Here is a 15,488-nt window from a genome sequence, read left to right as displayed (position 1 = left end):
TTGACGTCGAAAGGTATAAAGCAAGGTTGTGCTTTGGCACCCTTTATGTTAGTCCTCTACCTAGCAGACATGAAGGAACACCAGGCACAAATTCGAGCATTTCCACCAGTGTTTCAGGATGAGGCGCTGTCATGGATTCTATATGCCGACGATGTCGTATTCATAGACCAAACCCCCATAGGACTACAAAGACATGGCAGGATTCAAGATCTACCTAAGCTAAAATCATCTGAAGATCAATGTAAAAAATCAAAGATCCCAATAATACAGTCGGCCCGAGGCCTCAGGCCACAAAGAAAAATGCATTCAATTGGTCATTGGATAACCATCCTCTGGAAATAGTTGACTCAACTGTCTATCTTGGTTCCGAATTATCAAAAATATTGATGAATAGGCACAACAGAGTTTTATCAGAGAGAAGCTCATAAAACTATCAAATCAAGCCCGTCCCCTCCTTTGGCATTACGATCATTTTCAATGATGCCATTAATTCTATTTTACAAACAAAAGGTTGCAGCGATCGTGACCTACGGAGCAGAGTCATTGCTAAATTTCCATTGGAAGACTTGGGGAGTGTTCGAGGGCCTTTTTTGGAGAAGGGTTCTTAGGCTTCCCAATTGTCTCTCAGCATCAACGATAAGGCTTGAACTGAGGCTGCAATCACTGGAGTCGATAGTGTTGTTGAAGACACTTTCGCTATTTCGGAAGTGTATCCTGGATAAACCTCCAATTTCATTTGAACTGTTGGCAAACAAAGACGTTAGAAATACAGACCCTAATTTCCAGATTTGGAAACAGAATTGTCTAGAAATCCTAGAGCATCACAACATTAAAATGGATATGTTGAAAGAAAATCCAGATAAAGTAAAGAAAACCCCCCGTGAAAAGGACTGGGAAGAAACGGATCTCCTAAAGAGGCAGAATATAAACTGCCACATCATCATTTGGGAACGAAAGGCTCTGAACGATCCTCCACCGTATCCGCGAAGATTTCCTTCCGGTCCGTAGTTTCCCGCATACATAAACTCTTGTGGGTGGGTTGGTAGGCTAGCTTTGGGTAGGATGGTTCTTTTAGGGCTTGTTGTTTGGCGTCCTACCGTGACTCTTCGCTCGGTTGGAATCCCGTTGTTTTCAAAATAAATGGCCCGTTCAATGGCCCAGGCAGTTGGCGTCCTGCCGTTACTTCTCTGGTTATTGGCTCTAGACACCTTTTGCATTGATAATTCAACAACTGCGTTCCTCTTGACTCATTTTTATGACTGGGACAAGTTGTAGTCTTTATGCACTCCTTTCCCCGCTACCTCTCACTTTTCCTATGTTCCCCGGTACCTTCAGGTGGGTATGGGAACCTTGCAGTGCTCGGCAATCGCACAGGTATTCTTCTCGGTACTTGATTTCCTACTGCTCGCCATTCGTCGGTGTCCTGCCCTCGGCTTCCCGTCGGGCTGCTCTAATCTTCGGACACAGACGACAGGGAGCTCTGATCACTCCCAGCAAGAATGGTCTTGGCGTACTTGTGCGGGCCATTTGCCTACCACAAATCGCTTGTGGTCCCGTCACCACCAGGTCCTGGACACTTCTCTCTGGGGCAGCGGTTTCCCCGGTGCCACGCTTGGAGGTCTCCAGGTGTCTCTTTTGCAATCCTCGCCTGTTCAAAATTCGTGGGTTCCGTGGATAGTCTCCACTCTGCCCCTTCTTGGTACGATCACATAATGGGGCTTCCCCTACATCCAATTCTCTCCTCTACTTGCCTCAGTTAGGTGTAAGACTTTTAAAGGGACATCTTTTACGTTCTATGATGGTTTTGCTTCAGCATTGCTTACAGCCACATAAGGTTGTTGAATTCTCCCACATGTGCTGATAGTGTGGCTGATCCAGGCAGTTCCTTGAGGGAACGTGAGTCACTCTCAGTGAGTGACCACTTGCCAGACCCCTAGGGAGGGTCTTGCGGAGCCGGCGGCCCTCCTTAGCCTCAAAGGGGATGGCTCCCTCTTGGGGAGAAGGGACAAATACTGTATATTCGTCATATTCCTGAACAGATCATACTTGATGTCATTTCCCTGTTTTTCAGAGTATAAATGGGTATAAATGGGTTAATGCTGGAAAGAGAATAAAGGATGTCTATCGCCATTAGATGAATACAAAAGCTTGCAATCTAAGCTTGGCCATCTACTGCACACCTTTCTAGGTAAGGAAGTGCATTGGAAAAGCAATTAACTTTTAGATTTAAAAAAGCAGTAAAGTATTAACACATTTTGTCAGTAGTTCAAATATTGTAAATGAAAGCCACTCAAAACAAAAACCCTCACTATCTCCCACAGTTAACCATCTAGGAATGCAGTCCATTATCTTCTCTCTAGGTACTTGCGCATAACAAACTTCTTTAAATGAAGTGCTATATATGTCTGATCTATATGTGTAAACCTCTGTGTTTAAGTAAGCCCTTTTATTAAGACAAATGTGTTTCATACCTGTCTTCCAACACTTTGATGGTTTCATGGAGAGTCTTCTGATTTTCTCTAAGTTGTTGGTTTTTGGTGTAAAACTCATCCAGTCTTTGCGCATCTCTACAACAGAGCAGAGAAATATATGTTATGCTTCACTCATGTGTATATCATATCATAGCAAATTACCAATCAGTAGACTCATATCTGTCATGGGGGGATTTTAACACAAGTCTTGTGAGCCCTGCATCAGGTAGAAGACTTTCAACTTTGATCACTGGAAAGGAAGATGCATTTTCTCCCATCTCTAATGGTAACTGTAACACATTTGAGGATGTCACCCCTTCTCCCGTAGGGGGTGACCTTTCCCATGGGGCCAGGATGGTGCATCCACAGAATAGCCCACCTGGGGGTGGTGCACAGGGGATGGATCACATGAGAGAGGAAGCCCCTTATGGGATTAGAGATGACCTTTCCCAGAGAACATGGTATACCCCCTCTCTTCCACACCCCTCTTCTTTGCAAAGTCCAACTCCACCTTCTTCCCTACTTGAATACTTTATTGAGAAGTTAGTCCATCTCATAAAATAGACCAGATTGAAGCACAAGGAAATCAAACATCCTCTCCCTACTATACCAATACCAGTACTGGATGAAGAAGAGGACGAGGAGTACAAAGATTATCCTGTTGAACCAAACTAAACCGTCTAGTCTCCCATTGGCTCTGAACAACACTACTGGGAAGCGCAGCAGTTTAAATGTTCCTCAGCTGAGACGCTGACGGAGATGCTGTGGCCAACAAACCGCTGGTAACGCTACCTCAGCAGACCCGGAGAAGGGAAGCCAGACGCTGAGCATGGAGTGAGGAGACAAGCTGCATACCGTCCAGGAGGCAAGGACGATACTGCAGTCTACCCGAATCAGCCTGCGGCCGTCTCAGAGACTCGAGCACAGCAACTGCAGGAAGAGAAGCTCCAGGAAGGACGTTGAAGTCTACAAAGCAAAAAACAACGACCGCAAGTCGCAGAACAAGGCCATCGCCTCAGAGAAGCAGCCTGCTGCTTCGAAGCCACACACGAAGAAGCAGGTATGCAGGCAGACCAAGAGGGGCTGGAGGTCTGGGAAAGCTGCTGAACCAGTGTGAAATATAGAATAGAAGGGTCAGGCACCCTAATAAAGTCGAGTAAGATTGGAGCACGCACTTCTACACAAATAAGAGGCTAAAAGGGTCTGGGACCCTGCAAGCAAACAAAGCAGCAGAAAGGGGAGTGACAGCTTGACAGGAGAAAAAAACCAAGCTGTCTGGAGAAAGCTGTGCGAGACTGGGACCCGCACCAAAGTAGAAGTCAGAGAATAGCTTGGCAGGAGAGTTAACCAAGCTGTGAGAAAACCATTGTGCAGGTCTAGGACCTGCACCTGTACAAAACTACGAGAGCAACAGGGTCTCAGACCCTAAGGATTGAAGAGAGAGCGCCAGAAGCTTGGCAGGAGAGAAAACCAAGCTACCAGCACAACATATTGAGAGTATGGGACTCACAACTATACGAGTACTAGGTGAACTGTGTTTGGAAGCACACAGGGTCTGGGACCCACCAAGATGAAAGGAAAGAAATACTTAAAGACTGGATAGTGTTTGGCAGGAGAGTGAGACCTATCTTTGCTTGTGAATCAGAGAAAGGAATTCAGAGGAGACGGGAGACCTTTTGTAGTGAACTTTTGTGATACCTTAGAACAGCAAGGGAAAGGATGATCAATTCCTAAGCTAAAGGAACATTGTTTAAAGTTGTTGAAACCAGAAGGAACACTAGAAAGACAGACTTCCCCTGGTTAAAGAAACCTATTGTTATATGTTCTAGTGGCAAGTATAGAAGGATAGAAGAAGCACACAAGCTAGAAGCTTCTTAAAGGAGATCCAGAGGAGATCCATGGCAAAGAAGCTATTCCATGGATAATGGAACATTGTCTTATTTAAAGAGAATTTGAGCTTTATACATTTTTATAACCAGAAACATCTGGAACCTGCTGTTAGAGAAGAACGTTTACTAGCACAAGGGGAGTGGGGTGAGGGGGGGGGGGATCAGGGGGAGTCAGGCAAGAGTGTATCCCGGCACTTTATTTTTCTGTTATTAGTGCAAGGGTCAGAAATAGGTTTTTGGACACAACAGTGACAAACATTTTAGTGGATATCCTGACTTATTCATTATATTGTTTTGAGGCAGGGAAACCCCTCTTAGAACTAATAATAATAATAACTAGGGACAGAGACGCTGTTTCCCACCCTGTTTTCATTTAATAAAAGTGTATAGCCAAAAGAATGGCATCACTGTGTCCGAGCCTTCCTTCTGCACCTTTACATAAACTACACGGTGGGAAGTAAATCATAAGTACTTTATCATAGTTCACAAGGGTTACACCTAGTCCGATTTCCATTGTAAGCAATGAATATACAAATGAACCCCCAAACTCAGTTCAGATCCAATGTATGTAAATTCGTACTAGGGAGGTGAGCACACTATGCAAAACACTCCCTATGGTACAGGGCAAGGAGGATCTCACTGGGGTGACCTCGCTTTGGGGAACATGGCATCCCCAAGCAGAACTGTAATTCAGTATTGGTTGGATAGATGGCAGTTGAGCAGTATTCTAATGTGCCAGGCCCTTTAAAAGGGACTGGCTTGGTTTCTGACCAGGTTCTGTTTTACCTGAAGCGCAGGACCACTGGTATCTACTTTCACGTTCCAGAAAGTAACTTGGGCCCATGCCAAGAGGGAGAGAGCCATCCAGGCGGTGAAACCCAGCAACCTGCGCTTAAGCGGAGAGGAGGGGATGCCTCCCTTCTATAACCCTGGAGACAGGACCACTTTGAAGGCATGGTGGGCAGAGAGCCCCTGCAATGCTACTGACCCGAGGAAGAAAGCGAATAGTCCAGAGCAGCCTAACCAACATACCACCAAATCATTGCCAAAGCAGCCAGCTGGTGTCCCACAACTCAGACAGTGAAGTCCTTTTAGTTGTCGACAGGAGGAACCAAGGAGGAAGTGCCAACCGTGAAGATGCCAGTCGCAGTTCTGCAGCACCTGGAGAAACCATCTTCCCGGACACACACCGCTGCACGATAAAAGGTATGTGGCCGGACGGAAGAAGCGGGAGGAGGGTGGATAGGTTCCGAAGAAGCCCATGAGGGGCTGAAACTGAGCATACCCCATGAGCAGTGAATGCAACCCAAGCATTTGAGCACCGCAGGGGCCGGAAAGCCCACAAGGGGACGACATTGAGAATACCCCATGAAGGCAGTGAACACAACCAAAGCATCCAAAGACATGAGAGGCCGGAAAGCCCATGAGGGACTGAATCTGAGAATACTCACCGAGGGGGGAAATGCAACCCAAGAATCCGAAGACCTGAGAGGCCAGCAGGGCTGACACTGAGAATACCCCACGAGTGGGTGAAAGCACACCAAGAAAGCAACGGCCTGAAGGGCCAGATCGCTTAACTCGAGCTACCAGATATTAAGGACAGTACCAGACCTGTCCAGGGTCAACAAGACACTTAATATTATCATCAAGCAAGGCAAGGTCAAGAGCATGAACCACTCTTATGTGGGGAGAAACCTTTTGAACTTTTGAGACAGATTGCACAGGGGTCCCGCGTAATCGTCTCCAGTAGGAGAGATAGGCTGACAGGACTTAACTTTGAACTCTATCCGCAGGCTGGGGATTCAGTGAGAGAGAGAACTAACGTTATATCTAGGTGGGGTCAGAAACCAGCCACCAAAAGCCAAGTCAAACACTTAAGCCAAGTTATAGTGTTTAGTTGTAGCAAGCATAGGATAAAATAGGTTTTAGACAGTTTATGAGAGATATTCTGACACGCACCAATTTATTATTTTCTTTGAAGTTAGGGACTCATCACCTTAGTTATAGTGTTGGTGGGATTTTCTCTTTCTTTAATAAAATGTGTTGAACCATGTCTTCTTGTGCACCTCGTAAGTCTGATTTACCACAATTCATAAGATAAATATCTGATGCTGAAATAAGGAATGGCCAAACACATTCAATCACCGAGATCATCTGCAACTACCTACAAATAGTATAAATGCATAAACTAACAGTCAGTTTAGACAAAGTAAGCTGCAATCTGCTATAGACAAAAGTTTCTGAATAATCGCCTCAGAATACTGTCCATTGTACAGGGCTCTGAGGGGGGAGCGTATCAGGGCATGGGCTGATGTATTCAAAACACACAAAAGAACAGAGGGATCAAGGATTTTTGTTTCTGGGAGCAATGTTGCAAGTCATATAGTAGTTCTGCTTATTCTTGAGTCATCAGCGTCTATGATAGGAGTGTTATACTTTGTGATAGCCAAGAGGACATGTAGGGCTTACATAAGTAAAATCCATTATAACTGATGTCATAACATAATCTTGATTACAAAGACCTACGGGGAACGAGGATAGGTTAGTCGTGGTGACTAGACTACATATAGACTCAAGCGTAGAACATTTAATTGGGTTACAAAAATCTGATGGCTCCATCTGGGACTACCTCTAATTTGGTAAAAATACATACGGCCTCATCACGAGTTGGGCGTCAGGCCGGCGGTTAATCCGCTAGAATACCGCCAAACTCAATTGCCGTTAGTGCCTTCTTGTGGATTGAGCGTCGTGAGTTCTCTTAAAGCCTTGAGGCCTTTCATTTATTTAAAAGCATGCTGTGTCTTCCATTTTAAAGAAAATGGGCCTCATTACACGGTAGGCGGTAAGGGTTAACGGTCACCGGTAAGGGTACCGGTGACCGTTAACCCTTACCGCCTTATTACGAGGTCCCTTTGCGGGTTGGTACTTTAATGCCTGCTTTTAGCAGGCGTTAAAAAAACCAACCCGCAAAGGGACCTTCGTGCTAATTACGGTACCACAATTTGTGGTACCGTAATTAGCGCCTTCCCCATTCCCATTATGCCCTATGGGGGCATAAATGGGAATGGGGAAGGGCCTTGGTGAATGGGGAATTCCCGCCCCCGCTCACCTTGGAGTAGGGCGGTAATTCCGCCATCCACCAAGGCGGACACAGTAAAATACCGGCGGCAACCATGGCGCTAATAGCGCCATGGTTACCGCCTACCGTGTAATGAGGCCCAATGGCTTCCCAATTACAATCTTGTTTCTATGTTAGTGAGATATATTTGTGTGTTGTTTATGTTGCATTCACCTGATGCATTAGGCATGTTAGTATTCTTCATGTCTTGTGAATGCTATGTTAATATTCTTCATGTGTAAATGCATATTTTACCTAGTGTATATGTTCTTCATGTTGAGTGCACATTTGCTTCGTATCTAATGCATGCACATGTATTGTTACATTAGTTTGGCTGCTTTTGCCATCTTCAACCTAAATTGTCTATGTCCTGCGGTACCTGCCTGGGATTAGGGCAGTACGGTTGCTTCAGTGAGTAATGTTTCTCACCTGTGCGGTATTGGGCCGGGGGAAAGACACAAGCTACAGATGACATTCATCTGCCTCTCAACATTCCCCCCTATGGTCAAGTCCTCAACCACAGTATGTCTTCTGCTCTCCCCTAAATAGGGCTTCTTGGGTATGCATATCTTAGTCACCCCCTCAAGCTACCTCCATGTCTCACATGCTCATCTTGACTCCAGGCCATATAGCAGCACTCCCCATTGGAATTACAATATACCCAGTGCTCGGTGTAATTGTGAGGGTCCTGAGGATAGCTATATTGTTACCCTGGAGGAGCAATATGGCTCACCATTGCTTGGGTACAGGGGAACACATTTGTTTGTGTATACTCATGCATGTGAGTATCCAAATGTATTATTATTTTCATTCCTACTGATTTTTTAGTAGTCTTTTTACATTAGCTTATCGTAATCCTTAGAACACAGAAACCTAAAGTATTAGTACCACTATGGCCACTAGTATTTTAAATGCATTAGCTAATCAAGAGGATATCCATTAGAACAGGTAGGTAAACCAGTCATCTATAATGTCGTCCACCACTTCCACCATTTTTGTGTGGAGTTCTGTCAAAGCGGTTATTGCCTCTGTGAGAATTCCATTTTCCTCAGCGTGGGCGGGTATGTATGTCCAGCAAGAAGACAACATTTTTGTGCACATGCCCCCCTCCATGGCGGTTATCAGATCGAGGACATACCTATTGTGGAGGGTCATGAGCCTTATTGCGCTCAGCTGTTCCCTTATGGCATTAAAGCCGTTTACAGTTGTGTTTATTGTCTGCAACAGTTCCCATCAGGTTATTTGCAATCATTTAGTGTTTGTGTTGGCTTGCAACCTGGGAATAAAGAAGGATGTAAAGAAGATTTCTGTTCTACTAAACAATTTATGCTCATCTGGCATTTCATTATACGCATTCGCTGTTTTTGTCGACTCATAGTTACCCCTTTTTGTGCGCTTAAGGGTAAGGGACCTCTTTTTTCTTATGTCTGCGTTCATCTTGGTGAAATCGCCAGTCTACACCTCACTTTGGGGTACTACTAAAGCCGGGCACTTATTACCACCAAGGAGCACAGGCCTCCCCAATTTGGGGGGAGCTGCATGTAGGCTTTTGAACCACAGGCCCAGTAGTGGTTCATTAATACAGCTGTTCCTAATTTAATTCTCGGCACAACAAAAAATGCATTTGCACCCCTTATTTTCCCCTACTTTTATCGTGCCCATATTTCTGAAGCATAGAGTGGCATTCATCACAGGTATTATGGGTATGGGTCCTGCTTTAGCCTCTACCCACGAGATCAATTTGGAATATTCCTCCCATTCTTTGAGGCATAAATCATTCGCATTATGTTAAAGTTTCTTGTACCACACACTGTTGCCATCTGCATGGTCTCTGGCACATCTGCAAAGCAAGGATGGTGGCAGGGTTTGTCAGTTAGATTGAGATGGGGAAGAGCAAGAGAGCTGTGATGTGCTGTTGGCAGCTTCAGTTCAGGCGAACCAGTCGCTGAGTGTAGGTGCACTTTCAGGTGGTAGCCGTCATCTGGTGTTGAGGTGAGATTGTGTATGGTTTGTTTCTTTGTCAGGGTGTTGTGAAGTGCGTGCAGTTTATGGTGCTGTAGAGGTATGGCTGTGTTCAGTTCAGAGATTGAGAGGGTGTATGCAGAGGGGTGAGTTTTTAGTATGGTTAATTAGTGGCAATACATTTCCTACCCTCTCCCCCTAAATACGTGTCTATCCCCACTTTGCGCATGTGTTGATACCTCAGGTTGTTGGTGACATGGGCAGAATCATCAACATATTTGCTCAGAAAACTTAAATTATCTAGCACACTTCTTTTTGGTCTTTACATCTGCGTGCTCACTATATGAAAGTGTTATGGTGCTAGTCCATGTGTCATTGTGACATATGTAATCCTCCCGTTTACTGGTCTAGCTACATTATAAATGACCAGTTCTCTTAATGCTATAAGAATAATAAAATGAAGGCTACAAAATCTAAAAACAATGTTGCTATGAGCATTATGGCTAACGTGTCTACCTTTTGCAAATAACTATGGCCATATTCCTTCAAAGTGCTAAAAACGAATATCTAATGTTATTGAACAATCCCATTCTTCCAACCAGGAGAGAGTCTTCTTTGGTTTCTATAAAGAACAGGTATTCACAGCGAAAACCTTGTTAGAATTGAAAGGACATTTATTTCTAAAATAAAGTACGTTTTTAAATTGAATAACACGGTCAGACAGATGTTGCCTATTCCTAGACAAAGGATACGTTTCCACAAAGAATGATAAAACCAAGAGTAACAGGATAACTATGGGGAACATTTGCATTTTTTAAATTTTGCTTTGAATGTGTCACGCTGTATTTTTAGACAAGTGTACTGAAGGGAGGTTGGGCCAATAGTTTTTGTGGGTAAAAAAAGACTTGAGGCAGTGTTTATACTTCTTGTTGCTGATTGGCTCTTGCCATCGATCTTGTATGGGGTCTATGCACCTCTTCTTCACATTCGGGCTCAGTAATTGCGGACTTGAGGGGGAGGAGGGGGTCTCTCCTCTGTAGGATTTGACCTTGCTATGGTGGAGCCAAGCAAATCTTCCTTCGAGCTTCACGGCAAATGGTGCAACGGCCTCCACAATATACAGGCCAAAGAAGCGTGGTATGTGCCACTTGGGTACAACAATGGTTTTAACAAAATATCAGTGTTCATTGGTTCTTTATCTTCACCGGTGTTCTTTGAGCCCCCCTGTCACGTTTTCATCTGCCGAGACATGTATTTAAGAGACTGTCAAGACTGTCAAATAATTGTGCATTTCCTTTCCTATCACAGTTGCAGCATTCCCTGCATCAGCATGAGCCCGAGTGGGAAGAGCAATGGAAGTATGCATTCTGCATCCCATCACCAGCTCATGTGAAGTCAGGTGATGGTCAGAGCCTGGCTAATTACTTAAGGCAAATAGGGCTAAAGGGAGGCCATGTAACCACCCCTTTTTCAAAGTCTCTTTAAGCTTGGCAATTCTTTCTTTCATGAGGCAACTGAGGCACTCACAAACAGTGTTTGCTTGTGGGTGGTAAGCCAATGAGAATGTATGCTTTATACCCAAACGGATAGTGATGTGCTCGAACACCTCATTTACAAAGTGCATTCAGTTGTCACAACGTAGCACATCACACACTGCCAAACTTGGAAATACCTCACATACCAGGCACTTTGCAGCACATCTGGCATCTGGATGTGTGCATGGACCAGCTTTGATCCATCGAGAAAAGGTACATACGACCAGTAGCATATACCTGTAGCCATTACAAATTTGGAGCATATCAACATAGCCAATATGCAAATGCTGCAAATGTCCTCTAGGATGGGGTATTGCTCATCTCACTGTTCGCATAGTATGCCTAGCGGTACATTTCTGGCATATGAAACTATAACAAAGTTTGCAACGTATTCTGTCAAATTAGGGACAAGCCAATCCTCTGAAATCAGTACTGCAAGACACTCTCTCGATATATGTGCTGGGTAGTGCTGCTGCTCTAATACTACTGTAAGCAGCCCTAGAAGCATTACAGGTTTCCCGGTGCTGTCCTGCAGCCACATTGCATCTGTGGGGGACAAGAATCACCCCTTTCTTTTCCATAACTCCTGCTATTCTTGCGGTGCCCTTTGCTGTAATTTGATAATTTGTGCTATGGGTAACGTATGAAAGCCTTCCTTCATCACCATGCTGCGTGCACATGTATGTTCGTTTGGTGCAGTCGCAATGTCAGATACTTCTGGAAAATATACTGCTCTTTTTGCTTCTAGTTCAGCAGCATCGTTGCCGCGAGAAATCAAGTCTGCACGTTGAGTGTGCACTGCGCACTTCACCACAGTGATAGCTGATGGACGCTCAAGTGCTTCTGTGAGCCTGCCTAACAATGGTACATGCTGCACGGTATGCCGTCTGCGTCTAGGAAGCCCCTTCTTTTCCAATGTGATAGTCCTGCATGTACGGTTAACGTCACGTAGGCGGAGTCAGAATACACTGTTACCTCCTTATCTTCATATGCTTCAAGCACCAATATCAACTATACCAATTCTGCCACTTGTGATGAGAAATGCACTGGCAATCTAGCACTTATCACTGTCTCAAAGCTGTCACACTTTCCTGTCTTCACCACTGTGGTGCCACCATGCCTCTCGACTGTGCTCTGGTCTATTGACAATGACCTGTCAATGAAGAGAATTGTCATCCCTCCTAGCGCGTTTTCTTTGACATGAGGTAACTGCCTCCTTTACTGGTTCTGCTATGAATCTGACTGGGTTCACCACTCAACACCTGACAATTTTGATCTATGGATCCAATATAATTACCTCGTAGCCTGATGCTCTCTGGGTAGTTAATGCACTTTTGGGCTTTTCAAGGATGCCAAATAAAGCATGCTCAATGTACAAAGTGAGTAGACAGCACATTATTATGCTGGCTGGCTTCTCAATTGCAAAGGCTGCAGCAGCCAATGCTTGTTCACATGGGTAATGGCCTCCCATTGCTGGACCTAGTATTCCACAGTAAAATGATAATGGTTTGTGTCCCATGGTAGTTTTCTGTGCGAGGACATCTGTCATCACTATTCCATTTGAATGTGAAAATAGAAAGAATGCTTCATTGTAATCAGGGATCCCTAATACTAGAGCTGTTCTAACTGTGATCTTCAGCTCATCAAAGGCATCTATATTTCACCTATCCAGGCCATATCACTGTTGCCTTTCTGTTTGTCCTGGAGTCCTTTTAAGAGTGACCTGACATATGTGCTGTAATCCAAGACCCCATGCCCTACAATAATTGCAAAGGCTTAGAAATTGCTGTAATTCCGTCACTGTCTCTGGCCGCTGTGTCTTCATTATGGCTTCTGCTCTCTTAGGTGTCGCCTTCCTCTGATATCAGCTGACCTATACATAGGACCTCTTCTTGGCAATATTGCATTTTCTCTTTGTCTTTCTACCCCTTCTCTGCCAATACTGTCATTAGTTTCACAGAGTCTGTCCGGCACTCTTCATCCGTGGTGCAACACACCAATATGTCGTCCACATATTGGATGACTGCACAGCCAAGCTTTGCATTCCCCAAGTCTGCCTGCAACAGTCGATTCAAGACCGAGGGAGATACACAGTAGCCCTGGGTTAAACAAATTCCCTGATAAGTGAAGGAGGTAAAATACTGTGACTCTTCATGCAAGGGGATTGAAAAGAAAGCATTCTTTAAATCAATAACAGTAAAATATTTTGCGTTGGATGGGATGTGTGAGGGGCCAGAAATGTGAGGCAGACAACTTTTAGATGATTTCTCAAATTTGCTAAATTATACTTTTCATCAAACACCTCACTATCTCTAATCCGACGAGGATTTCCCTGCCTATCAAAACTAAAGGGAAACACTAACATAGAATGATCCAGCTAGCTTACCCTCACACTTAAACATAAAATACACAAATAAATATATGACAATTCACAATAAACCTCCACAATGGTAATTCCAATATATTCACAGTCTTTCTTGGTAACCTGGATGTACTACCCTTCCCCAGGTTTCAAGTCAAATTCAGTTTCAATGTTCAACAAAAAGAAACACGGAAATCCGGGGTTGCAAATAAAGACTCAATTAAGCTCTTGGATCCCCCAGTGTGTCAAAAGAAAGTTCAGTTAACAAAAGTTCAAACCGAAAAACTCCTCTTCTTTGAACAATGAATTCCCACTTCATCAAAGAGTAGTAATGTTATTTCAGACCAAGATGTTATGCCACAGTTGATAAAGGTCAAAGAATTAACACAATTCTTTGTGAAACTCAAATAGACAACTTCTGGTCTACTCAGTCTTTCGGAGTAGTACTTGGAATCACAATTTAGATCTTTGTCAGGATGACTTTCACAGCACTTCTGCTTACACCTGAACCATTCTCATATCAGGTTAACATCTACAAGTTCTCACCACGCAGGTCCACTCGGCTGCCCCATGGTGTTTCTCATTGAACTGTGCTTCTGAAGTTTTACACTGACAACCAAAAGCACCTCCACAGCTTGAGTACATTGTATCTTTGTGACTTTGAACAATTTTGTATACCAGACAAGATTCACTTTAGTGTACTTTAACACCTTCAAGTAATCAAGGCACTCGTCTATGGACCTCATTCACTTCCAAGAAGGGCCGCCTCTTTGCCAATCATGTCTTTCTGCAACAACAACAAAATCCCAAAAATGCCCTTAGCACACAATTCTCTCCTTCTCTTATTGGCTTTGGCTATAGAAGTTTTACATTCACAAGCAACCAACTTCCCTTTCCCAACCTTGCCTTTGCACCCTGCCAACTAAGGTAGTGTACTCAAACCTTGTTGTTAGTCTCTTTTGGCTATATGAAATGCTTGCACACTCTTGGCTTGGGCAATAGTGGTAGTTTGTTGGGCTTATGGGAATGGCGGCACCACACTTTAGCTTTTTAGTATTTTGCTCCTGGCCGGAATAACACTTTTTATCCTCCTGGCTTAGGCAATGCTTGCTCTCAATAGCTTGTAATGTCAATGTTAAATCACTTAACTTTATTGATGTCCACTGCTTTATAACATTGATTCAGAGATTAGCTTTCATCTCAGAATCGTTTAAGCCCACGCAACCATTCCTTCATATGCTTTCAGCAAGTTTAATGGTCAATTAAGAGATTTCACAGCATCTCTCTTATGCGAATAAAAGAAATAGTTTTTTTGCTTATGCGCCAATGCTACTTTTCAAGTTCTTTATTGTTTGACAATCAGTGGTCAGTTTCACATCGACTTTACTCATAAGCGAGTGATTCCATGTATATACTGTTGCTGGCAAAGGCTTGCGCAAGGCATTGGGCTTCACAACACCTTCTAGCCACGGTCTCTGGCACGCTTCCTGCTGGGCAATCTCTGCAACTAGGTTCACATGGGGGAAAAGCAATATTCTTTCACGCCTTCCGCTGCGCAGCCTCTGCACTTCAGAGTTTCGGGAAACGGGACCCTCCCAGACAGGCAGTTGAAATCTGCTTGTACAACATCCCAGGGCCCTTTTGGTTTTCCTACTTCTGTCTGGATTGCCAACACTGTGCTCTCTGCTTTCTGCTACTACTGCTGCTGCTGCTGATGCAAGCACTGCAGCCACAACACCCTCTCCATCTTCATCTTCATCTCCATCTGCGTCTCATGGTCTGCACCTGAGGGGGCCCTCAGGAGTGGGCGATTAGGCTTCATAGGCGGACTACTATGGCAACATTGCTCTTCAGTCCTCTTCCTCGCCCCAGTACTTCTGGGATTATGTGACTTGTAGTCTAAATCAACAAAACAACAAAATAAGGTTTTCTTATCAACTTGCTAGTTTAAAAGGTAGCCAGACTTATAGATCACAAGAATTCACAGGTAAAGAGAAAGGCAGGTTGTTTAAGCCAACATTACAGATTCCCTTTCACTGTAAGGGGGATTTTTATCTTTAGAGATCTCAAATCGGTTTTCCTTCCTTGGGATTTTTAAAGATTTTACACCAGCTTTGCCCACATCCACAGGCTTAATATGTGGTTCAGATA

At 44.1% G+C, this 15,488-nt stretch overlaps 1 protein-coding gene across 3 annotated transcripts in view; it reads right to left on the bottom strand.

Annotated features, from left to right (window-relative positions):
• RBBP8 (RB binding protein 8, endonuclease) overlaps positions 1–15,488 on the bottom strand; it is a 2,310,314-nt gene that overhangs the window by 1,609,894 nt on the left and 684,932 nt on the right. For all 3 annotated transcript variants that reach the window (XM_069620894.1, XM_069620893.1, XM_069620895.1), the window contains exon 4: positions 2,472–2,567. In XM_069620894.1, the coding sequence (XP_069476995.1) occupies positions 2,472–2,567 (96 nt within the window). The remainder of the gene's footprint in view (positions 1–2,471; positions 2,568–15,488) is intronic.

This window comes from Ambystoma mexicanum, chromosome 5q (genome assembly GCF_040938575.1).
Source record: "Ambystoma mexicanum isolate Mex_15411 chromosome 5q, UKY_AmexF1_1, whole genome shotgun sequence".
NCBI lineage: Eukaryota > Metazoa > Chordata > Amphibia > Caudata > Ambystomatidae > Ambystoma > Ambystoma mexicanum.
Note: the sequence above shows the minus strand (reverse complement) of the source record. Positions and strands in the feature narration are given on the sequence as shown.